Raw genomic sequence first — 19599 nt, 5'->3', positions numbered from 1 at the left:
ATACTCAACAACTTATACATATTAATGCTATGTTGCTGTATTAATAAACTGAAAATTAGTAACATTCAAATTAGTTAATTAAAAGAAAAATATCACAATAATTAACAACAGCTTATAATCAATTATTGAAATAAAGCTGTCACTGTTTAAATATCGCAAAGTTAAAATGATGGGCGTACAATGAAAAACCTGTAAAAACAATGTACAAAGCAATACAAACACAACAAACATAGAAAACAAAATTGAAACTTAAATACATTTATTTTCCCACCCACATCCATGCAAAGTCAAGATATATATATATACAATATAAATAGTACATATTTTTTATAATTATATTACATTGCCATAACTTAGCTTAACTTAATCAATTTATCGGATGTACCTGAATGATCTCTGTTTTAAAAAAAATGATTATCACTGTGAGATGATTTTTTTATATACAACTACAGAGTGTCTATGATGCATAATATAAATAATTCAGATAACAAAATATATATTATTTGTAATTGTATTTTTATTCAAGAATATCAAACACGAATTTAAACACGTAAATTAAAATAAAGTCTTCATTAATTTTTCCGATAACTTTGTTATTGGGAAAGTAAGCTTTCATTCAACCTACAATAATGTAGTTTTCCGACATTCTTTTTCTGGCACATACTTTTATACAGTAATTATTACTGTATTCAAAGTTGTTCTCCAAAAATGTTGTTAATTATAACAAAACTATTGTATAAAAAATATGCATGCTTTTCTTCTATACATTTAAAAGCAAAATGTTTTTCTAAATAATGATACAGTTCAAGATATACTGTACATAAAACTAATCAAATCAAATCAAACATAAATAATAGTATGAAACATTTTGACAGTATTTATTATAAAATAATTTAATTTATAACTCAAGAACAAAATAGTGAGGTGCTTCAGTATTTATGTTGCAATCCTCTCTGTTACCATCTTCTCTGTTACCATCTTCTCTGTAACCATCTTCTCTTTTACCATCTTCTATGTTGCCATCTTCTCTGTTACCATCTTCTATGTTGCCATCTTCTCTTTTACCATCTTCTATGTTGCCATCTTCTCTTTTACCATCTTCTATGTTGCCATCTTCTCTTTTTCCATCTTCTATGTTGCCATCTTGTCTGTTGCCATCTTCTATGTTGCCATCTTCTATTTTGCCAACTTCTATGTTGTCATTATCTATGTTGCCTTCTTCTCTATAGCTTTCTTTTATGTTTCCTTCTTCTCTATTTCCATCTTCTCTGTTGCCATTTTCTCCATTGCCATCTTGTGTGTTGTCACCTTGTCTGTTCCCATCTTCTCTGTTGCCATTTTCTCCATTGCCTTCTCGTCGGTTGTCACCTTGTCTGTTGCCCTCTTCTCTGTTTCCATCTTTTTCATTTTCTCCATCGTTAGTTTCTGCATTTGTATTGACAATGTCATTCTCAGCAGCATATGATATATCATTAATTGTATGATATATGTTATCGTCTGCCATGGTCTGTGAACCTCCAGAAATGCCCTGAACATTTGCATCATTTCTTTGCTGTTCAGGAGGGAGTTGAATACCTTTGTTTTTTTTCCATAAGTAAAGTAAAACCACACATAGTAATATTATAATTGTGGTTGCTATAGTTATTATGTATATTTTGAAATAAAACTTGTCATTGTCATCTTCCTTGCGTTCATTCTCATCATCATCTTCTTCACCATCTTTGGTTGTCTTTGACAATTGTTTGATATGTATTACACTGAATTTCATCTCACCTGAGACACTCTGAGCATCAGTACTCACCAGACATCTGACAGTATATTCACCAGCTGACAATTCATTAAAACATTTTTTATTTGTTTCACTATTATCATCATCACCCCAGCTTATTTCATTTACTCTCCAGTTATAAACTGTTTTGTTGGATCCACCTGTCACATGACATTCAAAACAGTAGTATCCAAAGAATTCATCTGTGCTATGTAAAGATGTGATGTTTACTATTAACTTTGGCATGACCTTTAAAGTTAATGTACAGCAGACATCATAACCGGTAGTATATTTTATACAATAAAAGAATATACCTTCTTCAAAATAAAAACCTCTTAAAGTTATATCAAATGTTGGTTCACTGTAGATTTGTACGCTGTGGTGATGCCTTTGGATCCATCCAACTGTGATTTCACTTGAATTCATCTTCTTGATTTCACAAGGAAATGTTACTTCTTCTTTTTCAATAATGTTTGGTAATTCACAAGTCATTATGCATTCGTCAGGTTGTAGATATGCAGTCTCTAGATTTTGTGATGGTTTCAGATAGTATCTGTGGTTATCGCCTTGGCATGTGTATATTCCTTTATCTTGTTCTTCATTTAAAGATATGAATAGCTGGCATGGGATTATTTTCAGTTCCTTATCTTCTGCTGTCAGTGGAAGCTGGTAGGTTGCATTTGATTCTACAATTGTCACAGAATGCTCCTCCTGTGATTCAAACTTGTAGGATAAAAAGTGTGAAAACTCTAGAGAACTTTTTTCTGCAATATTGTATCTGACAAGTAACAAGGTGAAAACTATCAGACAGATAATATGCAAAGACATCATCATCACTTCTTTGTTCACTATTATTACTTGCTTTTGATATTTACAGTATAAAACTGAGGCGGATAATGTTTATAATAGGAAATAGGAAATACAGTTATTAATACTAAATTTGCAATTAAAGGAAATAAGATATGAAATAAAAATTCTCTGCAATAAGGAACTAATCAGAAAAAAGGTGTGTAATATGTCTATTAATATTCCAAAGTACAAAGTTTAAAATTATAAGTTTAACATCATCATCGTCACTATCGTCATCATCACTGTTGTCATCAACATTTTTTTGTATAAATAAAATACATTGATGTATCGCAATCAAATTGTGGCGCAGTTGAACTTGGTCTAAACAAAGACTAGAAACAGAAAAATACACATTGAAACTTATTTATTTTATTTCAACAATTTTTACGAGGGTGGTCCATCCAGCCGAAGCTGATCATTAAGGATCTTCACAAAAATACAATATGACGAGACATAAACATGTAAAAATAACAATTAAATTTAAAAAAAAATAGTATTTGTAAAGATACAAAATAAAATAAGGCACAACAAAATTAGAATAAAAAAATTGAATGAATAAAATAAAATTATATTGGCCATCTCAGAAGAAAAGATAGGAAATAGGAACAAGAAGATGGTTCTTGAGTAAATTTGAAAGAGTAAAATGTGAGCAATAGTTGAAAGGAAGAAAAAAAAAAACAAAAACAATATAATCTTCATATGCTTTTTTTAAAATTTGTGCCAATAATTTCTTAGTTTCTGCTTTTATCCTTTTACATGCATATAGATAGATATTTTATAATAATATTCATGAGGTAATTTCTTGTTGTTCTCCTTCACCCCCCTTTCTATACCATGCTACCTCATCAGGTTGATATATAAAGCATTGATTCATTGATTCTATTTATATTTTCAATCTAAATCAAATGACACTTTTCCACTAGCTCAATTATGATAATCTATATCCTACACATTATATGTACCCATATACTTCATCTTGCATTAAGCTCTATCTATACTATCAAACATAAAAAAATGTGATGTGCCCAAATATGGTAGTGATATGCCCAAATATGGTAGTGATATATCATCATCTTATACATATATGGGCACATTTTTTATTACAAAATTTGACTTTGTGACTTTAAGCGCTATATAAGAATGACGTACAATATTATCTATATTTAAAGCTCCAATTTATTCAGAACTTTATTTCTATCTTACAATTTCTTATTTTTGAATTAAATGGTTTCCCTACATTTATAAATGTTGATCACAAGAACATATCATAATTCATTTTTTACCCATGTCTATTTTTTATTTAAACAATAGTACAACATATTTTATAAATATTTTAAAGTTTTAAGAATATTTTATAAAGTATTAAAGTAACATTCTTGTAAACATACTTTTGTCTATTTTCATCACTTCATGTTATTTTATGTTTAATGTATTTTATGTATAATTGCCAATGCCAAGGACAAATAAATAATCTTGTGGAGTATTATCAAGCCTATTACTGTATATCCTCTGCTGGTATAATCCCATGTCTCCCTCCCCCTAGAACACAAAATTGGGCCGACTTTTGGGGTGGGACTACCAAACGCCAATACTGGGACTATACGTGGGGATAAGTCATAATGAGGAGGGATTAGACCCGCAGTGGGATTATACCCGAGGATATACGATATTAGTTTAGCATCATTATAATAGAATCAAAGAATGTAACAGAAGAATGATGATAATGGTCTCCCATTTTGTAGCACACCGCATACGTCTGGATGCAGATCACCTAATTTACTGCAATGCCAAAGAATAGAACATGCTGGTAATGCAATGGTTGATTTTTTTTAGGCTGCTGTTTGTTTAAAGTTTTTTTTGCAATTTAATTTTTAGCATGGGGAAAAAGAATTTTTTTTTTCAGAAGTCAATGTACAATATTGTTATTAAAACAATTTACATTTACATGAAAATTTAATTGCAAATATGCTTTTTATTTAGTCTTTATATGAGGATGAGAGCAGGTATCCACATGCTCTTTTAAAAGCATTACACATTTCCAATGCAAAGATCGTGGGTTACTCTTTCTTTCTGATATATTCTTTGGTACAATTCATAATAATTATTTACAATAATAATAATAGTAATATTGCTGTTGTTCATTTATTCTGTAAATTCCATATAATAGGGAATGTTTGTAGTTGTAACGTATTCATCCACTGTATCTCCTAGTTTCTTTTTTTCAACTTTCTGCAATCCGTTGATGGCATTGAAGTGGAGACCGTAACATTCATTTGTGAAAACCTCATCATAGTTTGCAAGTTTTTCTTTTTTCTTAAATTTTGATTCTGTTGGTTTTGATCTCACTACCTGTTGACTTGTTGAAGGTTGCTCTCCCTCCAACCCATTACATTCATTTCGACAGCGGGACTCAAATTTTTCAGTTATTTTTTTAACTTTCAGTCTGGACTTGTCCCCTGCTTGCTTTGGTCTCACTTGTTTCTTGTCAGCGTCTGCTTTCCTTGTTTTGTTTTTTGGAAATTGTGCTTCTATTTGTTGTCTGCTGTTTGAAGTTTCAATAATGTCTTGGTGACTTCTTTTCCTTTTTGAGTGTTCACTGAAAATTCTTATAAGAATTATATAGAGCGATAACATGACAACCAACAAAAGTAAGCAATTTGTCACTATCAATATTATGATGATGACATCATTATCAGAATTTTCAGCATCTGCTACTGTGAATTTGATCTCACCTGACTTGTTTTGAGCTGCAGTAGTTACAAGACACTTGACAGTGTATTCACCAGTAGTTAAGTCATTAAAACATCTTTCATCGTCATTCTCCCCATTGTATCCTGTCTCCAATAATACATCAGAAGTCCATTGATAATTCTTTGGACCAGATCCACCTGTAGCTAGGCATTTAAAGCAATGTTCACGGTTTTCATGTATTGTCATCATTTTCAAATTCAGTTTAGGATAAACCTTTAGAGTCAATGTATAGCATTTGTGTGTGTCGTAGATGTTAAGGCAATAAAAGAATATTCCATCTCCACCGTGGTAGCCTTTAAGCGTTTGATTGAAATTCATATTATGCTTTAAATCGAAAGACTGTATAATGTCATGTTTTCCTTGGATCCATCCAATTGTTATTTTGTAACCATTGGCCGTTCCTCCTATACATTTCACCCTGCATTCAGTTGCTATTTCCTCACCCTCTATGATATAATCTACTAAATCTTCACAAACAATTTTCAACGGAGAATAATCTGTTATTTGTTTCTGAGTAACACCACCTGAAGGAATCACAAAAGACTTGTTATCTTCATCTTGACATGTGTATATTCCTACATCTAGTGGTTCGTAACATATAAAATGTTGGCAGTTGACTGTTGTTGACTTTTCGACAGGGTAGCTTGTGAGTACTCCCTTATCACCGAATATATACCGATGATCAGTAAGTGTACCATTGTACATTTTAGTTGACTTTACGATACTGATGATGAACGGAGTTGACCCATTGGTTTCATAAACGTAATCAAATTCAACATCTTTTTCTACTGCAGTTGCTCTGATAATTAGTAAACATGTCATAAGGCAAAGATTTTGTAATGCCATCATTTCTTATTAAATCAATTTAAACTTCTTGAATGTTTACATATGAAAAGAAGAAGTTGTCAGTGCGAGCTTCAGACAGCAATAATTAAAACAAACAAAAAATTGTCTCAATTTATTCTGTACTTCTATGACATATTTCCTAAATCCTGTTCCAATATTGATTCATCTAACAATAGGTTTACTGTGTCATAGATGGAATGTACCAGAAAATGACAACAATTGTGAAATTATTAATTGTACCTGTTACCAAGAAATAGAATGAATTAAATACAGAAATATTGGATTGTGTAATGTGAAAATACAGCAGTATTCATGTGATGCAGTTTCAACAAATCACGTTCACGTATACATTGCCTATGTAATATAAACCGATATCTCCTTTTAAATTAGTGAAATATAACATTTAAGATCCCCTTGAATGATATTTTTCTTGTGGGACTATATTTTCTCTCGGCTTTGCTTCAGTGAAATATAGTCCCTCATGAAAAATATTCCCTTAGCAATATCTGTATAATATATGTAATACTTCAACATATATACGTCAAAGTTTAAACTGAAGTGTTCTATTTTCTTTAATTTAAAGATGTTTGCTATTATGAACGCCTTATATTTTGTTTTTCAGTTATTATGGGTGTTAATGTTTGCTACAATTCTTGGTCTGTTACTACAAAGATTGTCGGCAAGGTTAGGGGTTGTCACAGGAATGCATCTGGCTGAGATCTGTTACCGTGAATATCCTCTTGTGCCACGCATCATTCTCTGGTTAATGGTCGAAGTTGCTATTATTGGCTCCGACATGCAAGAGGTCATCGGCACGGCGATTGCATTCTTCTTATTATCCAATGGAAAGTAAGTAAAAATGATAACATAATTGCATGATTGTAATTCTTTTGTAGAATTTAATAGTCACCGTATAATTTATGGCGGTTATCAATATCTTTTTGTTACGATTGGATCTGGAAAGTGTGCATAGACAGGAGTAGATATCTCAATGAAAATAAATGATAATAAAAAATAGTTAATCCTTTTTTTCTGGTTTTCTTTTTTTGTGGTTTCCATAACAAATTAATGGAACTGGCATCCGATTCTTGGTACTGTATCTAGATTGCCCAACTATCTTAGGAATATTTTGTTATCTGTCTTAACTTTTTGGCCACTTGATTCGACAACACTAATTTTATTATAGTCGTTAAATTGTATGCCCGGTACTGCAGATCTACTTCTTTTCCATAAACCTAACATTTTTGCAAACCTTTTATAAACCTTTACAATAAAAGAAACTGATTGTTTTATTACAGAATTCCATTGTATGCAGGAGTTTTAATTACTATCACCGACACTTTTGTATTTCTGTTTTTAGATAAATATGGTGAGTATAAACAAAATGCATGCAAATTAATTAAGGCCTGTAATTATTGTTATACTATATAGTCTGTGATAAATCAATGATGAAAACAACGTGTTACGGCATTATTACGTTTTTTTACGAAAATATGGAAAATATCTATTGGTTCCATATTCCACGAAGCCAGAGGCCGAATAGAAAATAGGGGCGGATAGGAATCGTATTCATATAAGCATTGCAATTGCCTAAAGTTACTTAAGAGATCAGGAACCGGTTAAATATCTGTAGGCCTAAAGAAACAAAAACTATTATTGGTATTTTGCTTGAGATATAAAATGAAAACAAATTTGTTTTAGGTTTGCGTAAACTTGAGGCATTCTTTGCGATGCTGATTCTTACTATGGCAGTCACATTCACTTATGAGGTAGGTAATATTGCTATAGTTGCATTCAGTGGCTTACCGCAGAGGCCTAAGGCCCCATGAGGTTTAGAACCCTAAGTAGCCCTCCAACACTGGAGGCCCCGGACATTTTTAGCCTTTTTTGACATATTATAATGCCTCCTTTGGGGCCTGCTGAGAGGCCCCTGTAACCTCTGGGCCACTGGATTTAGCCAGTGAGCATGCATAGCCGTTACGCCACTGGTTGCATTCAGTACAATGTTTTTTAAATATTGTTTTATTAAATTATTCCAAAATTGAAAGCATACTGTAGCTTCCTTAGGCAATTTACAAGGTTTTATACAGTATTGTACAAATAAGTACACGGTACTATGTTTTGCCACAGTACCATGTTTATCCCTGCTTTTCTGGCGATAAAGCCATCAATCTGTTCATAAAAAGTATGGTATTGTTTTTAATAATAAATTCATATTTTGTTTTAGTATATAGTTGTTAAGCCAGATCAAGTAGAGCTATTACGTGGCCTATTTATCCCAGGATGCAGTGCCTGTAAAGGAAATAAACAAGCCGTATTACAAGCTGTAGGCATCATTGGGGCTATCATTATGCCTCATAATTTGTATCTACACTCAGCACTTGTCAAGGTAATAAATATATCTAAAAATACTTAAATTAAAAATTATAATTATTTATTATGTAATGTGTATGTTTTTTGGTTTGCATGGTACATATCCACAGTTTTTCAAGTAATCGTCCATAATTTAGTTTTTTTGTAAATAGCTAATTTCAGTCATTGGGGCTATCATTATGCCTCATAATTTGTATCTACACTCAGCACTTGTCAAGGTAATAAATATATCTAAAAATACTTAAATTAAAAATTATAATTATTTATTATGTAATGTGTATGTTTTTTGGTTTGCATGGTACGTATCCACAGTTTTTCAAGTAATCGTCCATAATTTAGTTTTTTTGTAAATAGCTAATTTCAGTTTTTTTTGTATTATACCTAGCAAATGGTGTATTATTTGTATTATTTTTCTTTCCTAAAAGTACTTAAACAAGCAATTTGCGTAAATTACTTTCATTAAATAAGTGCTTAACTTCAAGAATAAAAGTCATTCAAACATTGTATTAATTTGTATGTCATGCAACAAGATTAGGATGAGATCATTGTGGTTGTGGTGATTTTGTAGGATCATAGTGGAAAGGTGGAACAATATTAAGGATCATTTCCTTATTAATGTTTCATAACAATTTAGCTGTTGTTATTGGATCTTCCCTGTGCCATCTTCCTGTTCAATAACTTCCTATATTTGAAAAAACCACAACTTTATAAGTTATATCAATATATAATGTCTGGTTTTTCAATGAAAAATTTCCTTTCTGCCAAAAAAGGTGTTTACCCATGTTTCCTAACTGTCTTAAAAATATCCTGAATAATCCTGGATAATATAAACATAAAAACTATATTTCACATATTCATATGATGTAATTTAGATTTAGTGAATATAGTGTGAACTAAAATGTATAATTAAGAGTAACAAAAAATCACAGTGACTACACAATCAACTAATTGAACCACTAATATTGCAAACTTGAGCAAACCCTGAGTTTGACTAACTTATATTTTTTTGTAAATCAACAATTTCAGCCTTTGCAGGCTGCATGTTTTTTTTACTGTATAAACCTTAATAAAAAAAAATAAATATTTTAATAAGAAAAAAAAAATTAAATTTTACCATTTTACTTTGTCTTTTAAAGTAAAATTGTTTGCAGAAGTGAATAACTTTATTAAAAAAAATGGGCTATTCAGTTTGCTTTTGTTCATCTTTTTTAGGTGGAATGTTGCCGTTTTGTGGGGGACAATACATCTTTAACTCAATTTACTAAAGAGGATTCTAAACATCATATCCCACTGGTTTTTTAAACCGGTTTTACTTTTATTCATATCATGTCATTGTAGCCTAATTTTTACTAAAAATAAAACCAGTTTCTCATTTAGTGAGTCTGTGGTTGGTTGTGCAATGAAGTCACCATTAATATCAACAGAGAGTAGTCTGTATGTTTGCGCTCAGTGACCTTCTGAAGAGTCAGCGATTCTGTTGCAATTCAAAATTTCCTCATATACACGTTTTTAGAAAAATGTTTTTTCCGATTAAAAAGACAGAAATAAAAAAAGGAATAAACTGAGTTTAAAAATAGAAATGACATCATTATTTCTTCCCTTTTTGGAAGGAAATTTTAGTAAGAGCCAAGAAAAGAACTTTTAAAATACAGTATTAAAGAAAGTTGGGGTTTGGAATTTCTGTATCTTGTGTTGAGAATATCTAAAAGTTCTTTAAACAATCTATACATTTTTTGTATGGACCTGGATGCTTCCATTAATTATCATAAATAATAGAAAACACTAGAAAGGAGAGGTAAAATATCTGGTAGTAATATGGTAAAAATAACCTTCAATTTTATTTTATTGCATAGTCATATGATATGATCTGATTTTCAGAATGTGTAAAAACACAAAATTTGTCACATGTTTAGTTTAAAGAATTACTAGTAAAAGGGTTGTGAGAAAGATTTTGGTTTTCAGAAAGTCCTGTAGGATCAACTGATTGTTGTACGGTGTCATGTCATGCGAAAAATACAAAGTGTGAAAGCAGACAGCATTCAGAAATAACTTAACTTCTAACCTCTAAAACTGAACTCTTTATAAAAAACAATTGAGAACTGTACAGGTTAGCTGTCAGCAGACACGATACTGCAAGCCTTTTATTGTCACTAGACATGATACTGTAAATGTATCGGGTGGCATTGAACTGTTTATGCAAATATATAGACGTCGTGATTGTAATCAAAGCGGTACTGGGTTTGGTCTACTAGCGTTCCTGCTCCCAACTCGTCATCCATTCATAGAAGCCTTGATGAAGTAAGCCTACCTGGTGGTGGCCATAGAACGGTCCCGAGATAACGACTATACTTCGGCTTTAGTCGATAGAGGATTGAAATATTGTTAGAGATAGAGTATACGATGTTTGATTATGTGTAGATGTGTGATTTGTTCTATTATTCAAATGATGTTCCGCATAAGGAGATGAAGATAATAGTTGGGTGTAATGATTGTGTATCAATTATCCTAGACTGTATATTATGCGATAATTATTACTATTGTCACTAGACATGATACTGTAAATGTATCGGGTGGCATTGGACTGTTTATGCAAATATATAGAGTAATACAGGTACATGAGAAATAAGTTATTCTCCACAGTACAGTATCTATTTATGTTTCATTATGTAAAAGGAAATAATATGCTGTTAAACTATATTTCATATAGTAGTTTTTCTAAGAAGGTCCAAAATTAAGTTGGACAAGAACATGACCAATTAAAATACCCACAACACGGTAAACATATTCATATTTAAAATGAATGAATGAATGAAGTATTCAAAGAATAACCACAAAGCTTAATTTGTTTATATCTTGTTTGACTTTGTACATTATTTCCTAAAATATTTCGATAGAAAGTGATTGAATGAATGAATTACGTAAAACAAGATATTAAATGATGTTTTGTTGTTTAGGTACTTTTTCCTGCTGGGTGGGAATGTTTATCTCATCAATCTGGCAGCAAATACTGGCTTAGAAATTTCATTTAAAAAAAAGATTCCCACAATGTTGTTGTTTTATTGCCATTGATATAATTATGTAAAATAATGTTATATATATTTTTTTGTAAAAGGACAATGGACAGAAAACAAATTTGTTATTATCATGCTGTACAACTTATAGCTTTTAGTTGTGAAAGAAATAAAGAATGAAATAAATAAATGAATAAATGTAAAAAATGACAATGTTGTGGGTATCAGGGCTGGATCTCAATGGAGATAGAAATAAAATAAGCAAAAAACTAAATCAGGATGATAAAGTAAAATAGCTGGAAAGAAAATGCACTGCCTTCCTCAATGCAAGTTATCAATAAAATATAATAGATATAAGGTACAAAAAAAGGTACACTTAAACAAATTTTCTCCAACTTCCATAAATAAACATAATGGTGAATTACTGTAACTAACATTGTTAATAACTGAACCAAAATGACATGACTACACACTGCACATTTTTTTTAAATAGTTAGACATTTTGGAATATCTTAAACTGCAAAAGATCTTATTTACATGTCTTCATTTTTTGTTTTTTAGTCTAGAGAAATCGACAGAGGGAAGAAAGAAGCTGTAAAGGAGGCTAATAAATACTATCTGATTGAAGCTTCGATTGCGCTATTTATTTCCTTCCTGATCAACCTTTTCGTCGTGTCGGTCTTCGCAGAAGGTCTCCACAGTGACAACAATAAAACAAGTGCAGAAATTGTATGTGTAATTATTATAGAACTATAAAATTTATTATAGCATTAGTGCCCTCTATTTAAATCTGTATCAAAATAAAAATAATTAAATTAATATTAATAATCGTAAATAATAATACATTTATAAACAGCAAAAAAACTGTAATAAAATTCAAACTATAGAATTAAAAAGTTCAATGTACTTTAAAAATCTAAAATCTAAATATGTTAAAATGAATATGCAACAAATTTGTAATGCCAAATTGGATTGATTACCTTGCGATATATTTGATCTTAACCTACATAGAATCGTTTTCAAATCCCTGTTGAAATTCTTTCACCTGGAAAAAGATTTATTTGGTAAAAAAACATTTATAATTCATTTTCTTCATATCATCTTTGTTTTTCTTTTTATATAATCATCTTCTGAAGAGATAATGGTCATTGACTTACTGTTGACATTACAAATATCAGCAGAATTTGTCTTAATTATTATTATGATTATCTTTTCTATAATCATAATGATAATGATTTTATTACTACGACCAATAGGCCTTTACAAATACTGGATACTGACAAATTTCTATTCTTTGATTTACAGCATGAGAAGTGCATTGAAAATAACATTGCGCAAGCAGACGTATTCCCAGCAAATGGATCAGATATTCCAGATATAGACATTTACAAGGGGGTAAGATCTTAAAGACCCATTCCCTACAATTACACCCATTCCCTACATGTGATGTTTTGTAAAAATAATGCATATATATTACTTTAAAAACATTAAACCAGGTCATTCCTTATCTTAAATGTACGTTTTATGGTAAATTATGATAAAAGAGAGAAGCAATGCGCTACTTAAGTAGCTTGCGGTGAATGTCCTCTCGTTGGTCGTCTTTAGGCCTAGCCTAGCTAGGCTTAGTTTTGTAGGCCTAGCTGGTAAACATCGGTAACGTACGAAACATAGTTGTATAGTTGCTAAATTAATTATCCTTTCTGTTTTTGGCAGACTCCGTTGATACAAATTGGGGGAAACCCAGTATTTTCGCTGAAAACCCTCACGGTCGATCAAAAAGTGGGTGAATTACAGAATAAAAACAAAAATATCAACCCGTGCTCAATGCATGTTGGGATTTATAGCAGGCCGCTAAAATTATTAGAATCGCGTTATTTTTCACATTTTTAACGAAAAAAGTTATCTCAATAGGACCATATAGTATTTATTTTTACATTAAATGTAGTTTGTGACCTTATATTAGATTTAAAAAACGTAGGGAATGATAATAACTTTCTAACAATAATTAACGATACAAATTGAAATGCACTTTGTTAAACATTTATTTTAAAGTATCTTGTATAAATAATTTTTTTTTTTTGTATTTTAAAATATGTACACAGTTTTCTTTTAATTCTTTAATGTACATATCAAAGATAAATATAAAACCATAGAAAAAATGAGAACAAGAATAAAAGGTGGGTGTACTCCCATGAATGATTAAAAAAAACATTTTAACAATCAACACATACAATTAATCATATGTACTATTACATTATTTGTCTCATAAATTTTTTATAGTATATGTTTGTATAATCATTTCCTTTAAAGCGTGAGAATGTATTGTTTAAAAAATTACATAATTTCATCATACAGTTATTTTTAAGTTTTGATGTAAGAAATAAACTACACAAAAAATCCCAAAGCAAAAATTGATGTGTTGTATATATTATTATCATTTGAATTATTTCCTTAGGGTGTTTTTCTTGGATGTGAATTTGGAGCTGCTGCACTCTATATTTGGGCAATTGGAATCTTGGCTTCTGGTCAGAGTTCAACTATGACTGGAACATATGCCGGACAATTTGCTATGGAAGTATGAATCAACCCTCAACCCTAATAGAGGGATAATTGAGTTTGAATTTCATTTTAAATGCAGAAAAATGTTGAAAAAAAAAATATCTAAGACAGAATTCAAAGCATAATTTTTCTCAACACCCGCAAAATTTGTTTATTCAATTATTTCTCACCCAAGCATTAAACCATTGTGTAGACACCAAGCTTTATCCACCTTTTCTATATAAATTATATATAATAATTATATATAATAATTATATATAATAATTATATATAATAATTATATAGATTTTATTAAAATTTTGATAAAAAATTAATAATTTGAAAAAGTGCTATATACAGATTTCTTTGTTTAAATAATAAGTAACAATAACATTATTGTCATATTATCTTTTATCCCCTAGCAGTATTTATTATACTATTAACTCCTTTTTTATTAACTCCTAATTTAATTTGTTTTTTTGTAGGGTTTCTTAAATTTGAAATGGTCTCGTTGGCGGCGTATTTTACTAACACGTTCTATAGCCATCTGTCCTACCTTAATCATTGCAGTGTTTAGTGGCATTGATAATCTTACAGGCATGAACGATATTCTTAATGTTGTAATGAGCTTGCAGGTATGTTTGTTGAATATTTTATTTTATACATTTAGGAACCTGTCTGTCTGTACCCAGTTTCTGCACTCTTCTTCAAGATGCCACAACTTACTAGCAGGGATCATATTTTGATGGGCCCTTACAGTGACCTTTGACCCCACTTCAAGAAGGCTGTACCCAACTTCACAGGTCCTGTACTTTAAGATGACATGGTTTACTAGGTGGGCCTTGGACCTCTCTTCAGGAAGTCTCCCCCTACTTGGCACCTGTTTGTGGCATCTACACCATTTCCTGGAGAGTTTGAACTCCTCTTCATTGATTATAATTTTCTTATTGGGAACCGGTTAATGGAGCTGGTAATGCTTCCAAGGTACTTAACATCTTCAAGCTTGGTTCCCAATAAGACAAAATTTGACCAATCACAAGCAATGGATTATTCGAACTGTTGCCTTTCATTGGTCAACTTGCTTGTGTTGCGCTTACTTCCTTGCATTTCATCTTTAATAGTATTACCAGGCTTTAGCAAGCTTGTTCCTCCATTTGAGTCTGGATACCTCCTTGAGAGATGGATGTTTTTGCAAATTAATCTACTCTTATTTAGTTCAATTGTTTTCCATTAATAACTTTTAATGTTCTTATTTTGATAGCTTCCGTTTGCTTTAATTCCTGTGTTAACTTTCACAAGCATGGGTAGCCTAATGCAAGATTTTCAAAATGGAATGTAAGTAATAATGAAATACTATACAAAGATGTTTATGAGTGCAATAGATAGTTCAATCCCTTTCCAATTATATTGTGATCATACTAAATTTGGTTCTCAAAACCTTCTTTCTGAAACAATTTCATAGGGTCAAAGGTTGGCTTATTGTACACAATGTTCTCCTATTGCTAGTTTGAATCCCTCCCACTGTAAACATTGCTATTGTTTTTTAGCTTTCAGTCCCACCCAATTTCGTTTATATTCTCCAGTTTCCTGGATTCTCACTCCTGAGGACGATCAAAGTATATTGATTAAAGCATCAATATGTACCCAAACTGCAAAAGATATTCGATTCATAAACAAAAGTTAATTAAACATTTTTCTTTGCCTACAGAGTAAACAAGGTAATTTGTGGGATTTTGGCAGTGGTTGTCATAGCAATAAACATGTTCTTTGTTTTTACATACATCCCTGAGTTACCATCACATTGGGCGTTGTATACCTTCATAGGAATTATTCTAGTTTTATATCTTGTTTACATTGGGTATTTGGTAAGTATTCATTTTGTTAATAATGATTTACGTCTACTCTTCCATATCCTTTTCCTTGTCTTTCTCTTTTTCCTGCTTTTCATTATCTTTGTTATTTCATTCTTCCTAAATTTCCTCTTTTCCATCTTCTATTCTTTTCTCTCCTTTTCTTTTATTGCCTTCTTATTCACATCTTTCACTACTTATATAGGTTCCTCTTCTGCTTATTTTTTCTTTTATATAACTTCTTCTCATTCTCTTCCTCCTTTCTTCTCCTTCATCTATCTTTTGCCTTCTAATTTTCTCACACCTCTCTCCTACTTTGATCTTTGCATTCACATTTTTTACTATATCTCCTCTGTATTTTATTTTTGTAGGCATCAATTTGTCTTGTAGCCCTTGGTGTGCCATATGCCAATCGTATACCAGTAAGTATTACTATTTTATTTACAATGCATTACCATTACCATGTACAATACCTGTATTTTATTTTATCTTTCCCAATAAACAATTTTGTCATTGTTAATATCTCTGTCTTTTAAATGTCTAGTCAAATGACCGAGTATTTAAGACACCGTTTACCTTACCTAAAGAGCCAATAATATTGGCATGGGTTCGAGGCCGACTTGTTCCTATGTTCTGGTGGTGGAACAAGTCGGATAAGGGCTATAAACCGTAGGTCCAGTGTAACACAATTTACCTGTGTGTACTTTAAGGAACCCAGTTCATTCAAGCAGAATACACCAGTGAACTGGTTCACAAACTACCAGGGATTACCACCTTTCTGATAGGACAGTTATTAATTACTATTTATTTATTACCATCTTTACTGAGGGTAGCCTATCCAGTTCCAGTATCCAGTATCCGAAAAGGACTGATCATTTAGGGCCCTCGATAAAACATACATACAGTACAAAACATAAAATATTAAATATTCAAATGACATAATATAGGCCTATAAATTTACAATGATTATATAAAATTCATATAGAAGTTAAAATCGTTGACAGATAAAAAAATATATACACAGCACAAACAATATTAACTGGAAATAAATTCTTTAAGTTTACGTTTAAATAAATTCTTTAAGTTTACGTTTGGTAATCCTTGGCCACATTGTGCCTAAATACATTTTTTTAAATGTGAACACGAAAATTAATAATTGTACGGTTATCCAATCATTACCCTAAATGGAAAAAATGGTATGATTATTAATTTTCTTATTTCTCTTTCAGTGGATTAAATCATCTCCACCATATGAAATTGAATCAAGGTTTGTAAATGGGAACGATGACATCGATTTGGCAATAAGCAAATAAGAGTTATCTCACGGTAGCATTTTAGATGATGTATCTTCTTCTCCACGTTTCACCAAAGGTGTAAAAATATAGTTTGTTATATATTGTTCATAGGGAAGGATCAATGAATGTAAAATTTAATTAATTAAAATCATGGTTGTTTATTGTTTTTGAAAAATTGTTTTATATTTTCTGTATGCTTAATTAAATTTCATATAAAATTGAAATTGAAGTGCCTTATAACTAATATGAAAAAAAGATGTTACTTTGTTAAGGCAATCTAACAACAGGATACTGAGATCGCTTTACCAAGATATGAACTCGTAACAGTCCTTTGATCTTATGTCTGGCTGCGCCAAATGTACATATTCTCTGTGGTGTTTGTTAAGGGGCGTAGAACTGGTCGCGTTGCAGCCACAGAAAAATCTTTTGATCCGGAGCACAACATCCTGTTGTTTGATTGCCTTGGATAAACTCTAGATTGTGTTCGCTGTGCCTGCACTGTGGCATGCCTGGGTGTTTTATTTTCTTTTCCAATAAAATGAATAGGCATGTTCATAATCATTTTAAAAGTGAAATAACTGTAATGTACCTTACCCCTGTCAATAATCTCTTTCACACAAAACTATTCAAAGGCATTGAACCAGGGACACTTTAAAAGCAGTGCATTACTCTATGTGCCATCAACGGTTCGTAGCAACCAATGTCATTACCCATTTTGTAGGTATGCCTATCCATGCATATTCAGTATTATAAGAGGAAATGTTGCGCACTCTGTAATTTACGATACGATACTATAGTATTGTTATTAAATCCACATGCTAAAAATGAAATTTGATTGGTTGATGTTAAATAATAATTACTAATAATAATTCTACCTTAACATGCTGGGGAAAAAAATAATGCTGACTATGCTAGGATATGCTTAGGTTAGCATTAAAAGTTTCCATGTTTTGTATTTAAAATATGTATATGTTGTACCTTTTCAACTTTATTTTTATAATATCTACAGTGTTATGTTATATTTATTTAACTGTAAATGTCCCATGTATATTTATTTTTATTTCATCTCTATGATGGTATGGTTCTCCGTTTATTTTTCAAATTGTAATGTATCAACCAAATTAAGTACTGTGTTTATTACAACATGCAGTTTCATTTTGTATTCTCTATAAAGTACAACACTGTTGGTTTGTGTATTCTCAGGTTTTTGTCATGTTTTTATACTGCTTTTTTCGTTGAGTGAGCCATTTTAATGTCACATAGTTAATCACTTTGACCAAAAATTGAAAAAAAAACTCATTTACTTGAATAAAAACCATAGTTTAAAGGAAAAAAAATCAGCAGAAGCTCATTGTCAGACAACAGGTTTTGTTCATTTTAACAATTTTATCGTTATTTTTCATGTTTTGGAGATAATACATCTTTAAAGTATTTATTTAAGTATAAATTTACTTATTTTTGTACGCACAGATGCAGAAGTATTTATCACTGCTAACAAATTAATATTAGTCCAAATGAGGACCACCACTCAACTCATCACAACAAATGTTGCTTTAAAGATTTTGTATTTGTTGTACTTTTGCTTGGAAACATTATGTTTAATTTAATTATTTTTCTTAATAAGTGCAAAAATATTGGCATTTCAATCAAATATGCATTTTTATATTAGGGCACAATTTTGAGAGCCATACAATTCTAAAATTATTTCACAACAAAATAATATGTACGGTACTTAAAATTATTTTCAATTTTAATTTTGTCAACTTAAAATTATTTTCAATTTTAATTTTGTCAACATTTATTATGTTTTTATCACGATTTATTTACCATCTGGCAATAATGACCTCATGATATGCAAATAATATGCAAATTATGTAATCAGATTTAGATGCATATTAATACTGTGGTAACATAGAAAGCTTTACTGTATATATAATAGCAATAGATTACATTATACAGTAGTGTCTATAATACATAAATAACCATGATTGAAAAGTGATCGGTCATTGGTTGGTCACATTGGGAAAGGTCTATATTTTTGGGTACTAATTTTTGTACCCCAATGTTTAAACTAGTTTTTTGGGTTTACATAAATGAATAAATAAATAATAAACTCATTTATTTTAATATAGGTCTATTGCTTCTTTTGTTCGAAACATTTGAAGACTGTTAAAGAGTGTTTGTTAAATATTTCTCAACCACTTTTAGTGACATAAATTGTCTATGATAATGAAAAATCATTACTTAGTTCCATTTGAAATTACTTTATGTATCATGTCCGTGAGTACTTGATGATTAAATCGTAAGGAATCCATTTT

At 30.7% G+C, this 19599-nt stretch overlaps 2 protein-coding genes across 8 annotated transcripts in view; one reads left to right on the top strand and one right to left on the bottom strand.

The window, feature by feature from the left end:
• LOC144840128 (natural resistance-associated macrophage protein 2-like) overlaps positions 1–19408 on the top strand; it is a 46362-nt gene extending 26954 nt beyond the window's left edge. For all 7 annotated transcript variants that reach the window (XM_078695807.1, XM_078695805.1, XM_078695804.1 and 4 more), the window contains 12 exons: positions 6837–7063; positions 7513–7583; positions 7916–7983; positions 8442–8603; positions 12160–12327; positions 12904–12993; positions 14054–14173; positions 14622–14771; positions 15398–15471; positions 15845–16001; positions 16358–16408; positions 17216–19408. In XM_078695807.1, coding sequence (XP_078551933.1) covers positions 6837–7063; positions 7513–7583; positions 7916–7983; positions 8442–8603; positions 12160–12327; positions 12904–12993; positions 14054–14173; positions 14622–14771; positions 15398–15471; positions 15845–16001; positions 16358–16408; positions 17216–17299 — 1422 coding nt within the window. In that variant the 3' untranslated portion in view covers positions 17300–19408. The remainder of the gene's footprint in view (positions 1–6836; positions 7064–7512; positions 7584–7915; positions 7984–8441; positions 8604–12159; positions 12328–12903; positions 12994–14053; positions 14174–14621; positions 14772–15397; positions 15472–15844; positions 16002–16357; positions 16409–17215) is intronic.
• Positions 1–19599, bottom strand: part of LOC144840127 (cytidine monophosphate-N-acetylneuraminic acid hydroxylase-like) — a 136606-nt gene that overhangs the window by 13413 nt on the left and 103594 nt on the right. The gene's annotated exons all lie outside the window — the stretch shown is intronic.

This window comes from Antedon bifida, chromosome 4 (genome assembly GCF_963402885.1).
Source record: "Antedon bifida chromosome 4, ecAntBifi1.1, whole genome shotgun sequence".
NCBI classification, from domain to species: Eukaryota; Metazoa; Echinodermata; class Crinoidea; order Comatulida; family Antedonidae; genus Antedon; species Antedon bifida.
The sequence above is the reverse complement of the archived record's forward strand: the minus strand, read 5'-3'. Positions and strand labels throughout refer to the sequence as shown.